At 46.6% G+C, this 23,106-nt stretch overlaps 1 protein-coding gene across 7 annotated transcripts in view; it reads left to right on the forward strand.

Annotated features, from left to right (window-relative positions):
* Positions 1-284: 284 nt before the first annotated feature.
* LOC103183037 (endophilin-B2) overlaps positions 285-23,106 on the forward strand; it is a 36,593-nt gene continuing 13,771 nt past the window's right edge. For 5 of the 7 annotated variants that reach the window (XM_042337233.1, XM_042337235.1, XM_042337236.1 and 2 more), the window contains exons 1-5: positions 285-383; positions 12,648-12,789; positions 15,265-15,393; positions 20,855-20,988; positions 21,383-21,475. In XM_042337233.1, the coding sequence (XP_042193167.1) occupies positions 321-383; positions 12,648-12,789; positions 15,265-15,393; positions 20,855-20,988; positions 21,383-21,475 (561 nt within the window). In that variant the 5' untranslated portion in view covers positions 285-320. Of the gene's footprint in view, positions 384-12,647; positions 12,790-15,264; positions 15,394-20,854; positions 20,989-21,382; positions 21,476-21,800; positions 21,813-23,106 lie in introns of all 7 variants that reach the window. The other 2 variants (XM_042337232.1, XM_042337234.1) reach the window with 1 other exon arrangement.

Genomic DNA, 23,106 nt, shown 5'->3' on the forward strand with positions numbered 1-23,106 from the left:
CACAGGGCCCGAGGGTGAGGGACACAGAGGGACACACAGGGCCCGAGGGTGAGGGACACAGAGGGACACACAGGGCCCGAGGGTGAGGGACACAGAGGGACACACAGGGCCCGAGGGTGAGGGTGAGGGACACAGAGGGACACACAGGGCCCGAGGGTGAGGGACACACAGGGACACACAGGGCCCGAGGGTGAGGGACACAGAGGGACACACAGGGCCCGAGGGTGAGGGACACAGAGGGACTCACAGGGACACAGAGGGACACACAGGGCCCGAGGGTGAGGGACACAGAGGGACACAGAGGGACTGAGGGGTAAAGGATGGATTTCAATGTGAAGAAATTGGCTTCAGATGCGGGAGTTTTCTTCACTCGGGCGGTACAGGTGAGGGGGGGGGGTGTGTGGGGGTGGGGGGTGTGTGGACACACACACAGTGACAGACACACACACAGTGACACAGTGACAGACACACACACAGTGACAGACACACACACAGTGACACAGACACACACAGAGTGACACACACACACACACAGAGTGACACACACACACACAGAGTGACAGACACACACACAGTGACACAGTGACAGACACACACACAGTGACAGACACACACACAGTGACAGAGTGACACACACACACACACACAGAGTGACACACACACACACAGAGTGACACACACACACACACAGAGTGACACACACACACACAGAGTGACACACACACACAGAGTGACACACACACACACAGAGTGACAGACACACACACAGTGACACACACACACAGAGTGACACACACACACACACAGTCACACACACACACAGTGACAGACACACAGTGACCGGTGTTGGTGACGAGGCTCCAGTTACAGTTTCCTCCCCTCCTCCTCTCCCCACACAGTGATGCACAAGTACAGGGTCTCTCCACTGACTCCTGTTGTATGATGTGTGTGTGTGTGTGTGTCGGGGGGCGGTGTGTGTGTGTGTGTGTCGGGGGGCGGTGTGTGTGTGTGTGTGTGTCGGGGGCGGTGTGTGTGTGTGTGTGTGTCGGGGGCGGTGGGCGTTGATGATAATAATAATAATAATAATCCTCTGCGTTTGACACAGCGCCTTATCACGTCTTCGAGACGTCTCAAAGCGCTTCACAGAATATACTGTAAAGGTATAATGTTGAGTGTCGGTGACGCGCTCTGCGTGAAGGACGCCATATAAATGCGAGTTGTTGGTGTTGTTGTTGGTGTTGTTGGTGTTGTTGTTGGTGTTGTTGGTGGTGGTGGTGTTGTTGTTGTCGCTGTTCCGAACGTGAAATATCCGGCCTTCGGGAACTGACTCACAGGGTATCGTCTTCTGGTGAATCCTCAGCATTTTAATACCCCGAGAATTTATACTGTGCTTAAAGTTTCTACTTTCAGTTGTTTATAGGGTTATCAATTATTACCTCATTGTGTTTATTTATATATAATAGATATATGTATATATATATATATATATATATATGGACATTGTTGTGTATCATTGTGTTGCGATAACGTTGTGCACAATATGTCATTATTAGCGCTTTGGGGAAAATGAACGCTCCTGAGGAGAGTGACGAATGTTATTGATAATAATAACCGTTGCATTTGACGCGGCGCCTTCTCGGGTCTCCGAGACGTCCCCAGGCGCTGCGCAGGACATACTTCACCGCGAAGCGACTTGACTGTGCGTTTTGTGGGGGCAAACGCGGCCGCCGATTGCGCGCGCGGCGGCGTCCCCACAAACGGCCGTGGATTGAGCGACCGGATTACGAATGTTTTCCGGCTCATTCGTTCGTTCGTTTTTTTTTTGGAGGGATTATTTCCCCCAGAAAGCCATCCGCCAACCGACTAACAACTGGGTTCCCGCTCAGCGCTCCGTAAATTAAGATTTTCAGACACAATCTTGGGATTGGCGGTGATCAATGGTCGGCTAATTTACACGGGGATGTGCTGGATCCTGGTCAGACGACCTGTTGGTATAGGGAGGCGACGTCCTTATCCTGACGCAAGTGTTCAGGTGATCGACAAGGAATTAAAAACTTGTGTCTGTTTTTTTTTTTGCTTTTCAGCGCGCGGTGCTGTGCGGCCGGTGCCTTGTACGCTTTGTGGCCTTCCTTCTCCCGCCGCCGCAATTAAAAGCAGTGTTTTTTTTTGACACACACACACACACCCACACACCGTCCGAGCTGACCCTCCAAATGCAGGGGCGACCCTTCCCTATCTGTGTAGTGCCGCGGGATCCTTAACGGCCACCTGAACAGGCAGACGGGACCTCGGGTTTAACGTCTCGTCTTTACAGGACAGCATCTCTGATAGCGTAGGACCCCAACCCCCCCCCCCCACCCCCCAACACTGCATTGGAGTGACAGCCTGAACTATATCGATTCCGAGGCCCGACGTGGGGCTCGAACCCACAACCTTCTGGCTCCGCGGGAGGAGGGCGAGCGGCAGCCATGGCTCGCGGGGCTGACAGTTTAGTTCAGCAATCTTCAAACCTCCGCGTCCCGTAGTCGCCGCAGAAGGGACGTGACTCGCCGTCCGAGCTCCTTGGCCGAATACTAAATCCGCTTTCCCCCGTCCTAGTAAGCTCGACCTCGCGATCCGGAATCGTCTTGTGTGGTGGTGGTGGGGTGGGGGGGCAGGAAAGTCTTCAGTTTCTCTCCGCTTGTTGCCTGCAGAGAAAAGGTACTGAATGCTGGACCGGATCAAGAACCTCAGTGCCGTGTGCTGGCTTCTACCTGGAGCAAAACACGAGGACTCCCAAGCTGGACGCTGGTCTGGAAACTGGTTGGAGGAGAACGTCTAAGTCGCGGTCGCGAAGACCTGCTCCAGGTCCGCGTTGTCCTTTGACAATGTCGAGCCTCGGAAGAGCTTTTTACAGGAGCGTTGAGAGCGTCTGTCGTGCACGTCTCCTGACTCGGGAGTTCTGGATTTCGGTTTCAATTCTTTTGCCGACAGGCTTCGGGTTTGCTTTAAATCCACCAGTGAGAACTGCACAGTACGATTGTGAATTCAGCTGAGGCATTCGTTCTCCTCCTGTGAACGGGGTTGAGACGGCCTCTTGAATCGACGGGTGTTAAATCCTACGTTTAAAGGATTATTATTTCTTCAATAATCTGACTTCAGTATTTGGGAAGCGTATTAATTTTTTTTTTTAAAAAGTCAACGTGTGCGCCGCGAGAGAGTTGTGCTGCCTTCAAAAAAAAAAAAACACAGATTGGTTTGTGGGCACTGCTCGTAGCAATTTAAAATCCTTTTCGTCTTCACTTGTGCCAAAATTTGGTTTGCATGAATACTGCGGGGGGCGGAGTGCCCGCTGTTTGAAGAGAACGTAATCATTTAGAGTTTTTTGGGGGTTAGGGATTATTACCCCCAGAAAGTGATCCTCCAAACGACTAACAACCGGGTACCTACGTATTGCTCGGCAAACCCAGGCGTGTGGAGTAAGGATACTTGCCCAAGGTTTCACCCCGCCCGGGAATCAAACCTGGGTCCTCCCACTCGCTCGCGAGGCGAGTGCTCTATCCACTACGCTATTGGACTCCAAAATCTAATCGTTTATCTCTAATGATTTATCTAATTTACTTTGACCCACAGTGGGTTTGGTTCAGCCGTTGCCTTTTTCCCCCCAATCACAGAAGACTGCCCCATCTACAAGTTTTGACGCCCTGAATTTCCTCCCCATTTCACATCAATGAGAATTTCTAAGGAAAGTAAAGCAGTAGAGATACTGCAGTACCCCGAACCTCAGTCAGAATCGACTGCATTCAATCCCAGTCTTTGAAGTGAAGAGAGCAATGCTTTAGTGCTGCTGTGTTACCTGGGGCCGAGGGATTTCTACCCGTTCTCTGGTGGAGAGCAACTGTTCGTGTTCCCTGGTTGGAGCTGACTCGCAGGTCAGCAATGCCCCCACGCCTCAGGCCAGTTAATCTTCCAGGTATTCCCGTCATTCGCAAACTCGGCCGTTGGAGAGAAACGTATTGTTTCCAGACCGTGTCTCCTCTTTGACTTTAGCCACGGGCATTGCCTGTGTTGTCTCCCTCCCTCGTGCGGTCTGCTTCACCTGCGTGCGATCACTTTCCTTCCTTGACGCGCTTTCAGCCACTATGCCCCGAATCTCTGGAACAGTCTTCCTCCATCTCTCCGCCCTGCCGCTTCCTTCCCCGCCTTCAGGTCAACGGCGCCCGAAGATCTTCCTCTTCGACCGTACCCACAGTCACCTCCTACCAGCTCAGAGTTGTGCTCCGCCACTGCCAAGGGCTCTGGGACGCTACCCTGCGTGCGAGGCGCTATAATAAATGCAAGTTGTTGTGGTCTCTTCCTCTTGCCCACTCCCTCTTCCCCAGCAAATGTGCACAAACTACTCTTGACCATTTTTTTTCTATCTAAGTAATGACCGTTGTGTCAATCCTAGAATTATTTACAGATACTAAAGTTAAGACACGGCTCGTCCTCAGTGACAGCATTATTCTGGTCTCCGGCTCGCTGTTTGATTAGGGTTTAAGGTGTAATTGCCGTGGATTCTTAAGTGTAAAAAGTGTAGCCTTTCTGTCGCCATTGATCCTGGTGTTAATCTCGTGTTGTACGCACTGGCATAGAATATACTGTGGAACAACGAACAGTCATGTCTGCCCTCTGCCAAGTGCTATGTCCCCATTGTAACAAACACCATTATGTTTGCTTTAAGTCTGAAAGCTAATTATTTTTAGTTTATTCTTCTAGGCTTTTCCCCGGTAGTGTCTAATAGCTTGGGGAGTATCGAACGCAGCTAGGAAAAGCGGATGCTGCCAATGTCAGTGTTTATTTTTAATACGCAATTCTTTGTGGTACTGAGAACCTCACCAGTTATTGATGGGTCCTTCAAAAGATGTCAGCATCATTGCACAGGTCACATTTAACCGGATTAATAGGGAAAAGGGAAAAGAAAATGAGTGTTGTGTGCCTCGTCTGCTTGTCCCAGGCATAAACAGTGAAGTTTGAATACCGAATAATTTGGTTAATTGAATAATTTTCCTCGTGACCATTCGTATATTAAAAAAAAAACAATTAATCTGAGTACCGGTAAACGTGTGGTCCCAAATCACTACCCTCTGCAGTCCAGTGCGAATGATGTTATTGCTGTCAAACTGAGTGTTCAATGAACAGAATTTCACTGCAGTGGATCTGTCAATTAGGCCAATCGATATTTAAATATCCATCTGTTTCTAAGGAATTTGTGAGCTCTTAATTTACTATGTCATTTTAATTTCATATCCCCTTTCAGGTGAGAAGGTACGTTGATTTACGTAGTTATTAGTTGCCCAAAAGAGTCTTAAGTTCATGGAGTGGACTGCTCTGAAATGTGTGATGTCTGTGTTGTAAGGGAACAGGAGGAAGGCAGTGACAACTGATCAATGTTAATGCAGTCAGTGTGATAGACTAGACACAAGCTGCCCATGGAAAGGGGACTATGTACACGCAAGATGTTGTTGAAGAGATGAATGGCCAAAGGACTGGAAGCTCAGCTCCTGCCTGGAGGTAAGGCCATGTATGTTTTTTGGACTGGTGAGGTTAGGCTGACGTACTCGAAGGGTAGGTCTTTCTTGTCTTTCTTCTAGGCTTTTCCCCGGTAGTGTCTAATGGCTTGGTGAGTATTGAACGCAGCTAGGAAAGTCGGACGCCGCCAATGTCAGTGTTTTTTTTTAATACGCAATTCTTTGTGGTACTTGAAGAAGCGTAACGGCGTTTTAGTTGAGTCTCCAATGTTACGGGCGCCTCACCTTAGAAAAGGAACATCACAGCCATGGAGTGGGATTCAACCGAGGCACAATGAACCGTTAAGACTGTCTGTTATTGGAGGATCGATTGGTGGCTTTCAATTTTATCGGGTGAAGTGTTTTTTTTAATCGGGTGAAATGGAGAGTCACTAAGCAGAGAGTATAATTCTGACGAAAGGTCATCGACCTGATACGTTAACACACGTTCCTCTCGCCATACGTGCTGCTTGATAATAATAATAATAATAATAATAATACTTGCATTTGATATAGCGCTTTTCACGTCGGGAGGACGTCCCAAAGCGCTTCACAGAACACACTGTAAAGTGAATTGACTGTATCTGCTGAGTGTTCCTAAGCCAGTTCTGGTTTTATTTCAGATTTCCAGCACCTGCGGTATTTTGCCTTTTGTTAGAATCGTAATCTCGCACAAAGCCACAAACCGCCCCAATCTCTCCTCCCGTTGCCTCGTCCTTACCGTTGTATAGTATCAGTTCAGCACAGATGCTGGAGTGTTTCCTTTCAAGTCGCCTTACGGCTCCACACAACGAGGCTGAAATGGAAAGTTGCTTTGAAATTGATTCCGAGATTAATAGATCGCTGCGAAGAGCAAATCTAATGCTGAACGGCAGCTGCCTGAAAGGAGTCATTAAACTAATTTTGCTTTGCCCGAACAAAGGTCTGCGACTGCCTTCATGTCTGAAAATAAATCGCCCTATTGATTTGTCGACAGCGTGCATTTTAAAAATGTCACTTGTTGAATGGAAGGCTAATGATGGGTGGCATTTTCTGCTTTATTATAATAATAATAATAATCCTCGCATTTGATACTGCGCCTTATCATGTCGTTGAGACGTCTTAAAGTGCTTCACAGGATATACCGTTAAAGGGAATTGACTTGTGTATTTTGTGGGTGAAATGCGGCAGCCAATTGCGCACAGCAGTGGTCCCACAAGCCGTGAGTTGAGTGACCGCACTTTTTTTTTTAAATGGCTCGAGGTTGACTCAGCGCTGAATGTGTCCAGCAAACCTTCTTGTAGATTGTGGTGCAAAGAATTACATAGAATGATACTAGTCTGTGTTGCCCAACCATACTCCACACCGTCTCCCCCACTCCTATACCCCTCTGTTGCCTTCCGTTCCTCGTGTGTCCATCACATTTCCTCTTAAATACATTGATTAATAATGCTGATAACATTCACTGTTCTGAAAGCTCTGATTATTCCCCCCCCCCCCCCCCCCGCCCACCCCTTATTGAATGCTGCTCACTCGGCTTATTCACAGAGCACAGTGAATGGAAACTGGTGATGCCATTAAGCTGCCTTCATTGTCCGGTGTTTTTACTTGCTCTGGACAAAGTTGTCAGTGTCGCCACCCTGGGCTTAGTGCTCGGAGTGAGTCACCTGTCTTGACATTTTTTTTTTTAAAAAAAAAAAGCTATCCACGGGCGTACTGTCCCCGCAAGTAAAACACTTCAGAAATCATCTTGCCACGTACTGTCAGTGTTTGTAAAAAGATTTAACTGGACCAGCCTTCTAAAGGTTCCCCAGTTACTGCTTTACTGTGTGCGCGTGTGGATCTGCCAACGTTTAAATGAAAACCATTGCAACTTGTCAAAGCTGACGCCTTGTAAGGACCTGAGTGTAAGGAGCAAGGAGTCAGACTTGTGCCTAGTGACCTGAGGACTTTGCTGGTCCCACTGATTGCCTTCAGTCTGAAGGTATTGTTTTTCCATTGCACAGGTTGTGCCCATATCATTAATCCTGCGTGGCCAGTTCTGCACTATGTTCCTCCGAGTGAGTGTATGGATACAGAGGGTCAGTCAGCGATCAGATAATCCAAATAATCATAATAATAATGCTTGTGTTTGATACAGCGCCTTATCGTGTCTTCAAAACATCTCAAAGCGCTTCACAGAATTTACTGTCAAGTGAATTGGCTGTACATTTTGTGGACAAAATAAGGATACCTTTATCATGGCGATGTTCTACTTTTCATATCCTTCTAGAAGATAACAAGCAACCTTTACTTTCTTTATTGCCTTTTTCGGTCATGAGTTTAACAAATGCCGGGTGTTTCAGTGACAATTAGACCTGCTCTGTCGCTCTGGGGTGATCATGAACCAGCGAGTGGTTTGAAATGATTGATCTTCCTCAAGTGCAATATCAAATAGCATATTTATTGCTTGTGTAAGAGCCATGAATCTCATTTATTTATGACTTTTTTTTTAATATACCAGCTTTTGGCTTAAGTGCAGAGCTGGGCAGTATGCAAATCCCCAATGGACATTTTGAAAAAAATATGCTGGAGCTTTTTATGCCTAAAAAATTTATTTTAATCCCTGTGCAGCCTTACATTACTAAAAGGCCCTTGCTTCAGTTCTATTAGTTCGGTAGATCTTGTGGTAGGATCTAACGTGATTTGGAAGAGCATGTAGCTTCGGTATAATTGCAGTCAGTTCAGAGTTTGGTTGCGATCTGTTTGTAGCTAGTACGCTTGTTTGTCGCTCTCATTCCCTTTCTCTGTTTATATAGCGCCTTTCACGTCGGGAGAACGACCCAAGGCACTGGACAGTCAGGGATTTGGACCCGAGTAGGTTGGGATCAGGTAGGGTGGAGGGCAAGGAGGGTAAGGGTAGGAGGGTGGCCGAATGTGCGGTCGAAGAGGAGGGTCTTGAGACCTTTTTATTTTGAAGGAGGCGAGGGCAGGAGCCAGGTGAAGGGACTGTAGGGTGGAGTTCCAAAGGGTGGAGCTGAAGACCACTGTGTGGGATGACGGACTGGTTCAAAGTATTTCGCTCCTGACGTGATGATTCCACGATGTGGTTATTTTCCATTGGAGCCTCGGAGTGTGGTTGGAGAGGAATGTAAATCGTGATACCACTTGCGCCCTAGGGCGGACAAGAGAGCAACAGGGAAGAAGACTAGGTAGCGAGGGAAGGTAGGGTAGGTAGGAGGGAGGGAGCTCAGTTAGACTGAGCTAATTAATCCTAATGCTCCTGTTAGGAGCGATGTGCTGGCTGGCAAAAGGGAATAGAAACTGACTTGAGTGTCTCCCGAGGACCGAAAAAGGGTTTTTTTTTTTTAAATTCCTCTGCCGAGGCTTTAATACAGCTGTAATTGTTTACAACACAATTCTACTGAATAATGGATAGAAGGGGATCCCACGAGCAGCTCAGTGGGCCCTGCCTCGCTCCAGCTCTTGTCGTGGGTGGATGGTTCACATTAGGTTTTGAAGCTGTCGCTGAGATGTTGTTGCCATCAGAGGAGGAGGGAGCTGGCAGTCTTTGGTGTGTGTGTGTGTGTGTTTGTGTTGGGGGGAAATCTGCAGTAAGCTGCTGTGTTGTTTTTTGCAGTAGATTAACTTTCGCACCTCTTTTCTTTTTACCAGCGCAATTGGCTGCCAGTTGTTTCGTCCGCAAAATATACGGCCAATTCACTTTACAGTATATTCTGTGAAGCGCTTTGAGACGTCTTGAAGACGCGATAAAGGCGCTGGTATCAAATGCGAGGATTATTATTATTACTACCACGTTGTAACAGTGCAGGTCCGTTACCTATTCCCGAGTACCTTATGAAACCCATCAAGATGGTAGGGGCTGTTTTTGACCTTGCACCTCCCTCCCTTGTTGTTCGGTACTGTGAGCCGATGCCTTGCTTTGTCGAATGATGCAATGCAAATAAGGCCTTTCGTGTTTGTTTGTGGCAATGCCTAGTCACATACGGTGTGCCTCCTACCAGGCATCTCGAAGGGCACTTTGCTGACACTTTGCTCTCTGAAAGCTTGATTCCCCCATTGCTGTCTATGCCAAGAGCCAGCTTTGCAGAGAGACTCATTTCTGTAGGCAAACCTGTTGCACCGTTATTTCGAACACAAGGAGCGGATTTCAAAATTCATTTTTTTTTGGAAACTGAACGTTGAAAGGAACCTGAAGTGCTTTCTTCAACCATCGCTGACTGGACGTCGTGTAGCATTACACAAATGCTAAATCTAAAAGATGCTAAATCACACGTGCTCTGGGACCTGCTCGCTGCAGGTTCTTCTGTTTTGTACAATTGTATTCCCAAGCAGGGAGAAACCTTGGCCAGGTTTCCTTACTCAACGCATCACATACATGGGCTGATGCAGCTTTCTGGGGAGTCTTGTAGCTCAGCGGTCGGAGCACTGGCCTCACAAGCCTGAGACCTGGGGTTCGATTCCCAGCAGGGCGAAATGTTGGGCAAGTTTCCTTACTCCACGCGCCTCTGTTTGGCCAGCAGTAAGTAGATTGTTAGTCGATTGGTGGATTGCTTTCCACGGGTAATAATCCCATCAAAATATAAATAAATAAATTTGGCAACGCAATGCACGACTGTGCATGCAATTGGGATGTGAGTGACTGCCTCTGGTGTTTCCGTCTCAATAGAGAGCCATGAGGAGCCAGTAGAATATTTGCTGCTTCCCAGCCGCTCTGAAGTGAACTGCTGTTTAACTATTTATGAACTGAACTGTGGAGGTGTCAGGGAATGGGTGAGTTGGCTCCAGTATTTCCATTAAGGATTGATGTGATCAGTGAAGAACAGTAACCTTTTCTGAAGAGTTTCCAGAATCTGATCAAAACCTGAAGATAATGATAATAACCCTTGGGTGGGTGAGCAGTAGCTGACCACAGGGGTTGCCCTGAACATAAGAATTTGCTGGGTGAAAGAAGACCAAGGTCCATCTAGTTTGTTTTGAATTTACCCCCCCCCCTTCAATCGCAGGCCACGTCCTCTGGTTCTGCCGTGCAGTACAGTTGACTGTAAAAGACTACGACAGATCCTGTAATGTAAGTTCAGCCCTCCAACTGATTCTCGCGATGCACTTCCTAACCGTTCAGAGCAACTCAGGACCTAGCTCACAGGTGCTGTGTGAGCGCTTCTTTTGCCCATCAATCTTGTGGGTAATGTGACATCCCTTTCCCAATGGGGAACAGTAACGTGCTGGGGTCGTGGGGCTACAATGGCGGATGTTTTTTGACCAGGGTCGGGGTGCAATATATGTAATGCCGGGTGATTTTAGAGATGGTTGGATGGTACGTGGGTGGCTGAGCTGGAGAGTAAGCTTGGCTCAGGACCAACTTGACTTGAAAATGCCTTTTAAAATGGAGTGTCTCTGTCCAGGCGGGAGGGAGCAGGGAGTACAACAACAACTTGGATTTGTATAGCGCCCTTTTATTACTCTATAGTGATGTGGGTTTGTTTGAGTTCTGGTCGTGTTTCACACGTGCGTGGGAGAAGGGGGCTGAGAAATTGGCAGGAAAAGATCTAGAACGCTTCGCTGCCAATCTTGTTCACAAAGGTGGGAAGAAACACATTAAACACTGTGTAAACGCCAGTAATGCACTGCACATTTAACAGCTGGCCTGCGGACGGGCTGGGTGTCTGTCTGTCTGTCCGACTTATCATGGTGCAAACCGACCTAGCGTTCTATTACGTGACACACCGAGCTGTCAATTATTAATGACTGTCAGCTCAGTGGGATCAGTGGGTGTGTCTCTCGAGCCAACCAGGTTTCTGTACAACTCACTGGCGCTTTCCCTTCCCTATTTACCCTAAAGCTATATTAAAAAAAAAGTCCGTGTTGAATGACTGTTTTTATATTAAAAAGTCATCAGTAAAAGAAGGATGAAATGAAACATAATTCCTGGCAAAACGGGGATTGTAGATCTTTTTCGGGTGGGCTGGAGGGGGAGAGAAGAAGTGTCGGATTTCGTCCCCACCCCCACCATCTCCAGGAAACCGATGGGAAATAAATGCTGGCAAATTGACAAGAGTGGCCCACATCCCAAGGCGTTGTAAATGTACATGATCCTTCAATTGAAACTATTTTACTCCGCAATGAGGCAATCGAGTTTACTCTCTCCCCCTGAGTTGGCAGAGGGGAACTATCTGGGTTTTAGATTTATACAGTCCGGTCACTTTACAGTATACACTGTGAAGCGCTTTGAGACGTTTCATAATAATCCTTGCATTTAATATAGTGTCTTATCACATCATTGAGATGTCTCAAAGAGCTTCACAGAATATACTGTAAAGTGGATTAACTGTATGTTTTGTAGGTGAAACAACGTGATCAGATGCCATATCAAATGCAAGGATTATTATTAGATTTCTCATTGCCTAGTGCTTGTGAAATTGGGGTAGGTCGCATCTTGTGTATTCTGTTTTTCCCATCAAAGCTGTGACTGAAGTGATGTGATGGAGTGTTTCTAGGCAAGAACTGTAATTTATATACAGTGTCGGTGAAAACTGAGTAAAGTGCTATGCGACTGCCAAGAGTATGGGGACTGCTTCCCACGTGGGGAGCTGCCTGTTGTAATTCAACCATTTTCTTTCTAGACCTGGTTATAATAACTCACTGAGTGTGAGCCGGGGGCGGCTGTTTGACGGAGGGTTTATGGGCTGATACATCATTGCATGGAGTCCTGTGACTCAGTGGTTAGAGCGCTCGCCCCGCAACCCAGAGACCTGGGTTTGTTCGATTCGCGGCAGGGCGAAACGTTGGGCAAGTTTCCTTACTCCACACGCCTCTGTTTACCAAGCAGTAATGTAGGAACCCGGTCGTAAGTCGATCGGCTAATCGCTTTTCTGGGGGTAATAATGCCGCTTAAAAAAAAAAATTGGTCGCTTCAAATCCTGACTGTTTGTGGGACGCTGCTGTGCGCAATTGGCTGCTGCGTTTCGCCCACAAAATATATGTTCAATTCACTTTACAGTATGTTCTGTGAAGCGCTTTGAGACCCCTCGAAGACGTGATAAGGCGCAATATCAAACGCAAGGATTATTATTCGTTCTCGTTTGCTTTGGGTCATTTTCATTCCTGTGCTTTTTTTTTATGTCCCCCCCCACCCCACAGTTCACCGAAGAGAAGCTCGGCCAGGCAGAGGTAACTGAGCTCGATGCCCACTTTGAGAATCTCCTGAGCCGCGCTGACAGCACCAAAAACTGGACCGAGAAGATTCTCCGGCAGACAGAAGTCCTGCTTCAACCCAACCCAAGTAAGACCGGCCAAAGGGCAATTTGACAGCGGCTTGTGGGCCGACGTAAAGCAGAACTGCATTCTGTCTTAAGTTGACGAATGCTGTACACGTACCTCGTTGAAGTGTTCACACTTGGACATCCTAGGCAGTTGCAGAACCAGGTAGACTGTTTGAGGTGAGGTGCTTGAAGTATGATACCCCCACTTGTGCCTGACTCAGTACATATGGACTTCCAAATCACATGGGACGGTAATTTGTAAGGTTGGAGGGGTCGGGGATGGGGGTTTTTTTTTGAAGAGGGGGTCACTCAATCCACGGCTGTTTGTGGCAAGCTGCTGTGCGCAATTGGCTGCCGTGTTTCGCCCACAAATATACAGCCAATTCACTTTACAGTCTATTCTGTGAAGGGCTTTGAGACGTCTCGAAGATGTGATGGGGCGCTACATCAAATGCAAGGATTATTAGTGACAGTGGCGGAGCATGACTCCCGAGGAGGGGGAGGTGACCGTAGGCACGGACGAATAGGAAGGTCTTCAGGCCCGATCTGAAAACGGGGAAGGAAGGGGCAAGGCGGATGGATAGAGGAAGAGTGTTCCAGAGTTTCGGGGCATAGTGGCTGACTGCACTGCACCCTGTCTAGCGCTGGAGATTAGCTAGTTCTGCCTTAATTTCTGCCATAGTGATTAATCGCTTCACACCTTTTCATTCCTTTCCTTTCCTTCCAAGTTAAAGTGGATCCTTGACCTTTTGTGAAGCAGTCTGTTGAGCTCTGCATTAGTCTGTCACGTGAGCTGCTCTCCATTTCTGAGTCATCTGAAAGGTGATCAGTCTTAGCGCTGAGTCTGTTTGATCCTTTTCCTTTCAGTCTGTGCGCCTGTATTGAGATTTTTGTTTTGTTGTGCGTTTCGTTGGACTTTTACTTTTAACACCTTAGATGCTAGTATAGACTAGGAGCTTGAAATGCAACCGTGAGGCTCGAGTCCTTCTGACCTGGAGGTGGGCTTGCTACCAACTGAACCAGGCTGACACCTCAGTACATGCGAATGTATCAAAGCAATGACGCATGAGCAGGATGTGGGAATCTGATGCCTGCCCTGCCCAGAACAGATCATGTGCAGGTTGTTTTAGGGCCAGTGGAAATGGAGTCACTGTTAGGACACACGCAACAATTGGATTGAGAGATTATGGGGGGAGTGTATCGGGGGGTGGGGTAGGGGGAGATGGTTTAGGATGTGTCGTGGGAGCTTCTCCGAGCCGTCTCAAAGCACTTCGCAGAATATACTGCAAAGTGAATTGATTGTGTATTTTGTGAGTGAAAAGATCGCCGGAGGAGAAGATTGGTCTGGATGAAGAAGGCTTTTCAGCCCATCCAATCTCATCGGTACAGAACACTCACCATACTGTTTTTTTTTGTTTTCCCCCCTCCGCCCACACCCCATCACTGCATCAATCTGCTTTTTAAAGGAATCTAGTGTCCTGGCCTTTACCACCTTTCCTGGCAACCTGTTGCAGTTGTTGATTACCCTCTGTGTAAAGAGTTGGGGTTATTAGGTAGTTGTAATGGTGCAGTTGGGTTCTGCTGACGTGATGTCCTTCGTGGTATCTGGCTTGTTGTGGTGTACTGTATGTGGTGGGGAAATGTTGTGAATCAAGTGTAAAATATTTAATTTCAAGCCTAAATGTTCTGCTTCTCGTGAAGTCATCCGCACGGACCCAGATCGAAGGCCGGTTAATTTTTAAATGTGGAGGTTTTTCATCTAAACCTGATGTAGATTGCTTTTTGGGAATGGGAGGAGGAAGCACTTAGTTTTGTGAAGTAGGTGAAACATTAATTGGACCATACAGCAATGCTGCACAAGCATCGGTCTGTATCCACTTTAGCCAGAGACCAAACCTGGCTAAAGTGGTTGCTGGCTAAAGCGGATAACATAGACTGATAGTTGTATAATTGTTGCTGTACAGTTGATGTCTATTCTCGGGTGTGTGAGAGACCGTGCCTGTCTTCTGAAGTTCCATTGGCAAGTTATTACTTGTATTGGATAACCTTGGAGATCTCAAAGTACAGCATAAAAGTTCTGTAGTGTGTAGTGACTGTGGATTGGTAGGCTTCAATGTGGCAGCCCATTTGCACACAACACTTTGTAACATGACTTCCCAGCATTGCATATAGAACGTACCTAATCCATCCAGAGTACAGGATACGTACAATTGATTTGCCCTCGCCTTGTGTCGGGAGCTGGTTGGTAAAGTTCCCGTAATAGTACAGGAAAGGTGGATTTCTGCCAATTTTCTGGACAACTGTCCTCTCGGTTGTTGACTGTGTGGCTGTTAGTGGGACTTCGCTCTGTGTAGAATCGCTGCGGTGCTGATCTGTGTTTTTTTTTTAAAAATGCACCCCACTTGACATCAATTACAGTCTCGATGTATTGAGTTCTAAGATGATATGAAATATATCTATAAATTCTTCTCTCTTCCTCCCCCCCCCACCTCCAGGTGCCAGGATTGAAGAATTTCTTTATGAAAAACTTGACAGGAAGATTCCCTCTCGGATCACCAATGGCGAGCTCTTGGGACAGTACATGATTGACGCAGCCAGCGATTTTGGCCCGGGGACCCCATATGGTGAGCGTTCGTTCCAGAGCCAATTCAGCGTTCTCTTAACACAATATAAAATCATATTTGTACAGCGCTTTTCACGTCGGGAGGACGTCCCACTCAGGGGTTTGGACCCGAGCTGGACTCTCTTAAGTGACTGAAAGTCCAAAAAACTCTCTCCAAAGGTTTTCTTATTAATCAATCCAAGTCGGAAGAACATATAAAGGAGAGAAGTTCAGAGAGGCAATGACCGTAGAAATATCTATTAAAATGGAAAGTGTTCAAAATGCAGCAGGGATAGAGGCTGGACTCTAGCAATTAGTTAACGGAATGATGAGGAATATTGACCTGAAGATCGAGTGGGAAATCATGCTGTCTGTGTATCACTGAGGCCACAAGAAATTTTAAATGTTCTCGATCTTTCCGAACCTGCTTTGAACCGTTGTGTGTTTCTCCAGGCAAATTGATTTGAAACCTGCATTCAATTAGTCACACACTGAACCAGTGTTAATAACATTGATTGCTCTGCCTCTTATTTTGTTTTTTTTTAAAAAAAGTGAAGGTCCATATCCCTGACCTGATTTGAGGTTGCGGAGCTGGTCGTTGCACTCTTAAAACACCTTTTAAATTGATGTCTTATTGTGTATAATGGATGGCATTCTCATTACCCTAGCAACAGGTTTGTTTTAGCTTGGCTCCATGTTATGGAGCTGGTGATCGTAATGGAGAATTTTATGTGAGCCTTGATCGTATCTTTTTGCCTGAGGTTGAGGGCCTTGTAAATCGTAAACCCAGGTTCTGCACTTATGAATGCTATCACTGATCTGTGAATGATCATCGGTTTTAACACTGTAAACCTCTGGGTGGGTGACTGTATCTCTTATCTACTGGGAGAATGGGTTGGTGAGGGTGTCGTTGTCTCTCTATTGGGGGAACAGGTGGGTGGGGGGTGTCTGTCTGTCTCTCAAGGAGGGGTCTATGTGTGTTTTCTTTTAAGATTTATCCTCCCTCCCCTCCAATTAGACTACAAAGCTGGGATGTCTGGCTGAATGAAATGAATTGTTATTTAACTTTAGATTTTGTCTAAATCTAAGCATTGGGTGGGGTTGGTAACTGGTTCCAAGGCAGCAACATGTGGTTTGTGAAATGATGGCAATCTGCCTGTGGCTTCATTTCTAATTGTTTGCAATGAGTACGTTTTAAAAGGTAAATTTTAGGTCTGTTTATTCTCCAGCTAAAACCAAGGCAAACTTAAGTGCTCCCAGGACCGTGGTACACCGTATCAACCCTCCAGATTGCTCTTCGTGTTCAAATGCAATAATTTTCCTTTTATTTCAGAGCTGGGTTTGAGGCTGAAGGTTTATTTTAACTGTTTAATCTTGCATCAATCCGGCACCACACCCTGTTTCCCCCATTCTATACGATCATGGCTGATCCGCACCTCAAGCCCAATTACCCACCCTTGCCCCGTATCCCTTAATACTCTGACCTAACATATCTATCCACCTCGGTCTTGAGAATATGAATGGATCCAGCGACCACAGCCTTTTGGGGGGAGAAAGTTTCAGATTTCCACTACCCTTTGGGTGAAAAAATACTCCCTAATTTCACTCCTAAATGGCCTAGCTCTAAATTTAAGATCATGCCCGCTTGTTCTGGATTCCACCCCCACCAGAGGAAATAGTTTCTCTGTACCTACCCTCTGGAATCCCTTTGTTATTTTCAAAAATAAAGGGATCCGATCAGGTTCCAGCAATAGCACGTCGACCGCCATTGAACTGGATCCTAACCCTCTGATCTTGGCAGCTTTGAATTTATTCCAGTGCCCCTTTTTAAACCGTGACCCCAATGTCAGTGGATTATTATACAAAAAGCACATTACATGAGGTGGTGGTGGGGTGGGGGGAGGAGGATTTGAACAATATGAAGGTGTAACCTGCCTAGAGGAGGTGAATGGTTCACAAACTACTTTTCCTCCTTGGTGATGGTGTACTCTGGCTTTTTGTGAACCAAGAGGAAATCAGCCTCGTCATCGCTGTTGTGTTGCAGCGAGTCTAGTAAAGAGCATTCTTTGTTACTTCTGCCCTGACAAGCTGTGCGTTGTTTCGTGTTTTTGGCTTCTCTTCATTTCCTTCCTCGCTTGTCGCTCCAATCGCTCGTGACCAAGCCGAAGTTTTATCGGTGGCTTTGAAAGAATTTTTAAAACGTCTCTGTAGACTTTGCCCTGCCCTGTGGTGTCTCCTTGTGATCTCCTTGGCTTTGTGATCTCACATCCCTTGAGCGTCGGCAGTTTATGCAACTGGAGAGAGCCCTGTGACAGTCAGGAGTCCCATTGAGGTCAACCTCAGGGTGGTATTTCTGCTTCACCTCCCCTCACCCCCTAAACGCCAACCCTGGAGGCCAAGCCCTTAACCGCAAGCTTTGTACAGAGTAGACAACATTTCTGTCAAACACCTTTCTATCTGGAGAATTACCATACCAGGCATCATCCAACGTCGCATCAAACGAGCATTTGGGTCATTTCCCAATAGATTACTCATTTAGAGGTGTTTAATTAATAAAAGATGTGTATTGGACGGGGGAGTAGCTTCCTACGCTTCATTTTCTCTTTCTCTCTCGTGCTCTCTCTCTCTCTCTCTCTCTCTCTTCCCCATCCACAATTAGAAGAGGGAGGGAGGTAGCACTTGGGGAGGGGAGGAGGACAGGGCCAGGTGACACTGCGACGTGTTTGTTACCGAAACGCACTAGGAGAGCGATGAGCTGTTACTCTCTCTTGGGTGTTTCCCACGAATGCGGCTAATTTTACAATCCGGTGCGCGTGCTGGCGGTTGGCATGGGGATACACCACTTCCCCGTGATGTGGCAAGACGTGTGTTTGCAGCTCGTTACACAGCACTGTGTGACGTCCTCCCCACACACTGCTGCACTCCCCCCCCCCCCCCCCCCCCCCACCACCCCCCAACTATCTACCTGGATTGCACATCCTCTCCCTCCCCGTCCCGCCCCAACATGGCACATCATGGATGTGCTTCCTTCCACCCCCCACGCATCCTCTCCCCACTTGTCTACAAAAAACAGTCACTACACTGAAGAATGCTCGGACATTTTGACACAGGCCTCTCTCCACCAGCGCCACTGGGACGCATTGAGAAACATCTGGGTTTGATGTTACAGAAGGAGCATAAAGTAAATTCCCGCTGCGAATGCAAGTCCAGCTTGCAGTGAGCGGGAGCTGTTGGTGGAGGCTGTGGTGGTCCTTCCTCTCTCCCCCACCCCCCACCCCCACCCCCACCCCTCCTCCACATCTCCCCAAAGGCGAGGAAGGAAACTGACATAGAATCATATCAGAGCGGTCTACAGCACCTCTTGAGATCAGCCTACAATTCTGTTTTTTTATAATATATATATAATATTATATATATATTTGCAGTCAATCCAGTAAGAGACCCTCTTGAGTTGATGTGCATGTATGTATTTGTGCAGTACTAATGCAACAAACCAAATATTTTATGACTGCATAAATTCAATGCAAGGCGACAGATGTTTCTATTGCTAATGTTTCTATTGTGAGGAGGGAGGGAGAGAGATTCTCCAGATTAAGGCAAGATCCATCAGATGAGGAGTAATTTTCTCCTTTTTCCCCCACCTATTTATCTTTTAATTTTTTTCTCTCTCTTTTTTTTCCCCCCCCCCATCCATTCAGCACTGACCACAGATGCCTCGAGAAACTCTGCAGCTCTGTCTCGCGATTCCTACTTTTAAAAAAAAATCTGTCCACTTTAATCATTGCCAACAGTAGGGTTTTGGAGAATCACGCTGTGTTAACGCATTTTATAATCCAGCTCCTGCATATTCACATGAGTGTGAGTCACAGTGCTGACCTATTCCAGATCAGTTGCTATAATGAACGCTTCAGTGCTCTGTCTGAAGGGCAACAATTGCTGAATAAACAGGATTGACCCTTACAGTTTTTAGACATTGACCCTGATGATCCATCTAACTAGCTAGCCCAGCTGCTTTTTTTTAATGCCTTGGCTGTGACATTTCACCAGCCGGCCTCGATGCGCTTGATATCCCTAATTTCGTAGATTTGTGTCACGTCTTCTCTGTGTTTCATGGTAATTTGGGGGGGGGAAAAAAAACTTCATAGCAATTTGTGACCCTCTGGAGTCTGTAGCCATCTTCACCACACTTTTTGAAATTCAGACAGGTAATTATCTACCGCATAGTCAGTACCCAGAAACCTGCCCTGTTTACTGGTCTCTCAGAAGTGCAGTCTGTAATTATCCCTGGAGGCCAGTTTTGTTCTGGTACTAACTCCGAGGGAGCCATATATACACTGACTGGCTGCAGCCCTATTCTGTGCGTCGCAGAGGAAATTTCGCTTGTGCTCTTCAGCCTTGAAAACTGATGTGTCGGAGAGGATCGCTTAGAAGTATTTGAGGTGCTAAATGGGACAGAGTGTGTAAACTCAGAAAAATACATTCAAGCGAATGGAATCTGGGTTGTGAAGAGCAATTTTAGGTTGGGCACTGGAGTGGGGGGGGGGGAAATGTCATTGTTCCAAATATAAGACAAGCATTCGCCCCATGATTTTCCTCCCCCTCCCCTGTTAAGTTTCAAAGTTGACCTGGAATGTTTTCGCCAGTACAGTAGTACAAAGGCAAAGGGTTAGCGAAGGAGAATGAGAGAGAGAGAGCAAGAGCTGTGAGGAGAATACACTGAAAACATGCTATCACTGTTGGAGTAATTTTAATACAGCGTAATGCTGTAAAATTGTGCAAAATGTTTTCTTGACTGCTCTGTGATTACTGTATTTTTTTCTCGAATCTAACCGGGAATTGGATGGTGCAGGGATCATATTTGGAACAAATTATGTGTTTCTCCTACACGAGGGTTGTTGACAGTTCGGAAAGATTGAAGGCCAGGACATTGGACGAAGAAATTGCTTGGTACTGTGATGGATGGACAGTAGTGTTGGTATTCTGGAAGGATGAGATGAAGTGCTGGCACAGGGGCTTTCTTCAACCGAACCTCTACTGCGAAGGCCTTGTGTGTGTGAGAGAGAGAGAGATTGGTTCCACTCAGTCGGAGCTCTGATTGAGTGTGCCGCAGGGTACAATCAACATTTGTTGGCATTTACATTGTTCCCCTTTAACGAATAATACATCCATTGTTCCTCTTTAAGGTGAGAGGAACAATCTTCCCTTTTAAGGCTCTGCTCTTGTGTGGAGTAAATAATAATAATAATAATCCTGGCATTTGAAACAGCGCCTTATCACCTCTTCGAGACGTCTCAAAGAGCTTCACAGGATGTACTGTAAAGTGAATTGACTGTGTATTTTTTGCGAAGTACAGACTGGTTAGGCCAAACGGTCAGTGTTCTTGTGACGTGCAGTCCATGTAAATCCTGTGTGATATGAGACATGTCCTGCGTATTGCCCTTGCAGACACTGTAAACGTACAAGTTTTTATTTCTCTCGTCCAGGGAGCACCCTCATTAAGGTTGGCGAGAGCCAGCGACGTCTGGGAGTTGCCGACCGGGATTTCATCCAGTCGTCCATGATCAACTTCCTCACCCCACTCCGCAACTTCCTGGAGGGAGATTGGAAGACTATAACGGTGCGTTTGGTTCTTGACTTACAACTTTCCCTTCTCCCAACCTCCCGCTCTGCAAGATTAGGTAAGCAGGGGAGAGTCCCACTCTGTACCAGACAGATTTCCCCTACACGTGCAGTAGTCTGATTTAGATTCTCCAGACCCCTAACTGACCCAAGAAAAACATTACAATAATACAAACCAACTTTAAATTGTTTTCTTTGGTTCCTGGTAATGTAATCGTTCTAAGATTTCTACTTCTCTTTGTGCCTCTTGAGTCGCACAGTGTAGCAGGTTCGGAGCTGGTTTTAAAAACAACGACTGATTTTTATTATTATGTTTTTTGGGAGAGGGATTGATACCCCTGGAAAAGCGATCCGCCGATCGACTAACAACCGGCTAACTGTTCCTTCTGCAGAGGGAGAGAAGACTCCTGCAGAATAGACGGCTGGACCTGGATGCCACCAAAGCCAGATTAAAGAAAGCGAAGACAGCCGAGGCCAAGGCAGCAGTAAGTAACCCTAACCGTTCTCAATCACTGCCCCTATTCATTACCTCCCCCCTCTCTCTTCTCTCTCTCTCTCTCTCTCTCTCTCTGAGTGCCGTGAAATAAATGTAAATTTGGTGAAACCCAGACCCCAGCCTGAGACTTCAGCCGTGTTCCATTTGTGTAATCTTCACTAAGATGAACATAGACTGCTGGCCTGTTCACGCTCAAAGAGTTAATGTTTGCATGTTGTTCCGTTCATTATTCACTAACATTCCTGTTTGCCTCGGTCACCCCTTGTGAGTATTGTGTCCACTGACCAGTGTCTTTTCTGTTGTGTTCTGCGCAGTGTGAGGGAGAAGTGAGTACCGTTGACGTGTCTTTGTGTGTGTTTGTTTGTTTTGTGTTGTTTTTTTTGTTTATTTTGTGTTTTGTTTGTTCTCTGTCTCTCTCTCTCTCTCTCTCTCTGTCCGCGATCTGGTTTTCTATAACATTCTCGAAGGATGTTTTTTTAACTCATTCACTACCCGACCATTTGAAGCCAGTTAACTCGTTCGACTTGCCCAACAAATCTGAAGCCGCTACTGCTACTGTACAGCTACGACGATAGCGTCTGGCACAACTTCACAGGACTCGGAAACTGCAACCGGGATGTCGCCAAAGGGGGTGGTGAATGAGTTGAACGTGTGCTTCTGCTGCAACCGTAACATTGTCGATCTAGTACTTAGTCGCTGGAGATGTGCTGAGAACTCGGACTCATTTGATCACGCGTTTTGCTACTGGGTTCGGAAATTGGAAAGGGGGTTTCTCTTCCTTGTCTGAACAGCCTCGTTCAGCTCCTCGACCCTCCTCGTAACACATTGCCCAACGGAGTTTGTGGTCTTGCCTTGCAAGGATTTACTTGCAAACTGCTATACTCTTGAAGGCGAAATCTAGTATAAAATATCTCTCTCTCATGCGCTCGAGTTTTGTCCTTACCTTATCTGATGATTTCCGGTTATCTTGTGGGTCATTCTACAAGCGCCTTGTGCTGAGGGGAGACAGCACTACTCCCAGCCTGCACTTTTTCGTAACGTAAAAGTGTCTTTTGCCTCGATATTTTTTTTCTCTCTCTCTCTTAAGTTCTGTTCGCTCCCCTAAGTCAGGATATTGAGGAATTAAAACAGATGAAATGGCAAATGGAAAAACGTGGGTTAATGTTTGAGGTGGGGTTCTGATGAGGTTTACCGCGATTGTTAATTGCAGGAAATCGTGTATTTCGAGATCTCAAAGCGCTTCCCAGAATATACTGTAAAGTGTATTTTGTGGGCGAAACGCAGCAACCAAGTGCGCGCAGCAGCGTCCCACAAACAGTCGTGGATTGAGTGACCAAATTATTATTCAAAATTTTTTTTTAAGGGATTATTACCCCCGGAAAAGCGATCCGCCGATCGACTGACAACCGGGTTCCTGCTTGATGAACAGAGGCGTGTGGAGTAAGGAAACTTGCCCAACATTTCGCACTGCCCAGGAATTGAATGATGTATTTTTTTTTCCCCCCTCCTTGAAGAATCCATTTAATTTTGTTGCTTTTTCCTCCTCTCTTTCCCCCTCAGCCCCCAATCCAATATTTTTTCTCTCTCCACTAAAGACACTGTTCGGGATCCTCAGGTGTC

Source organism: Callorhinchus milii, unplaced genomic scaffold (genome assembly GCF_018977255.1).
Source record: "Callorhinchus milii isolate IMCB2004 unplaced genomic scaffold, IMCB_Cmil_1.0 Scaffold8, whole genome shotgun sequence".
NCBI classification, from domain to species: domain Eukaryota; kingdom Metazoa; phylum Chordata; class Chondrichthyes; order Chimaeriformes; family Callorhinchidae; genus Callorhinchus; species Callorhinchus milii.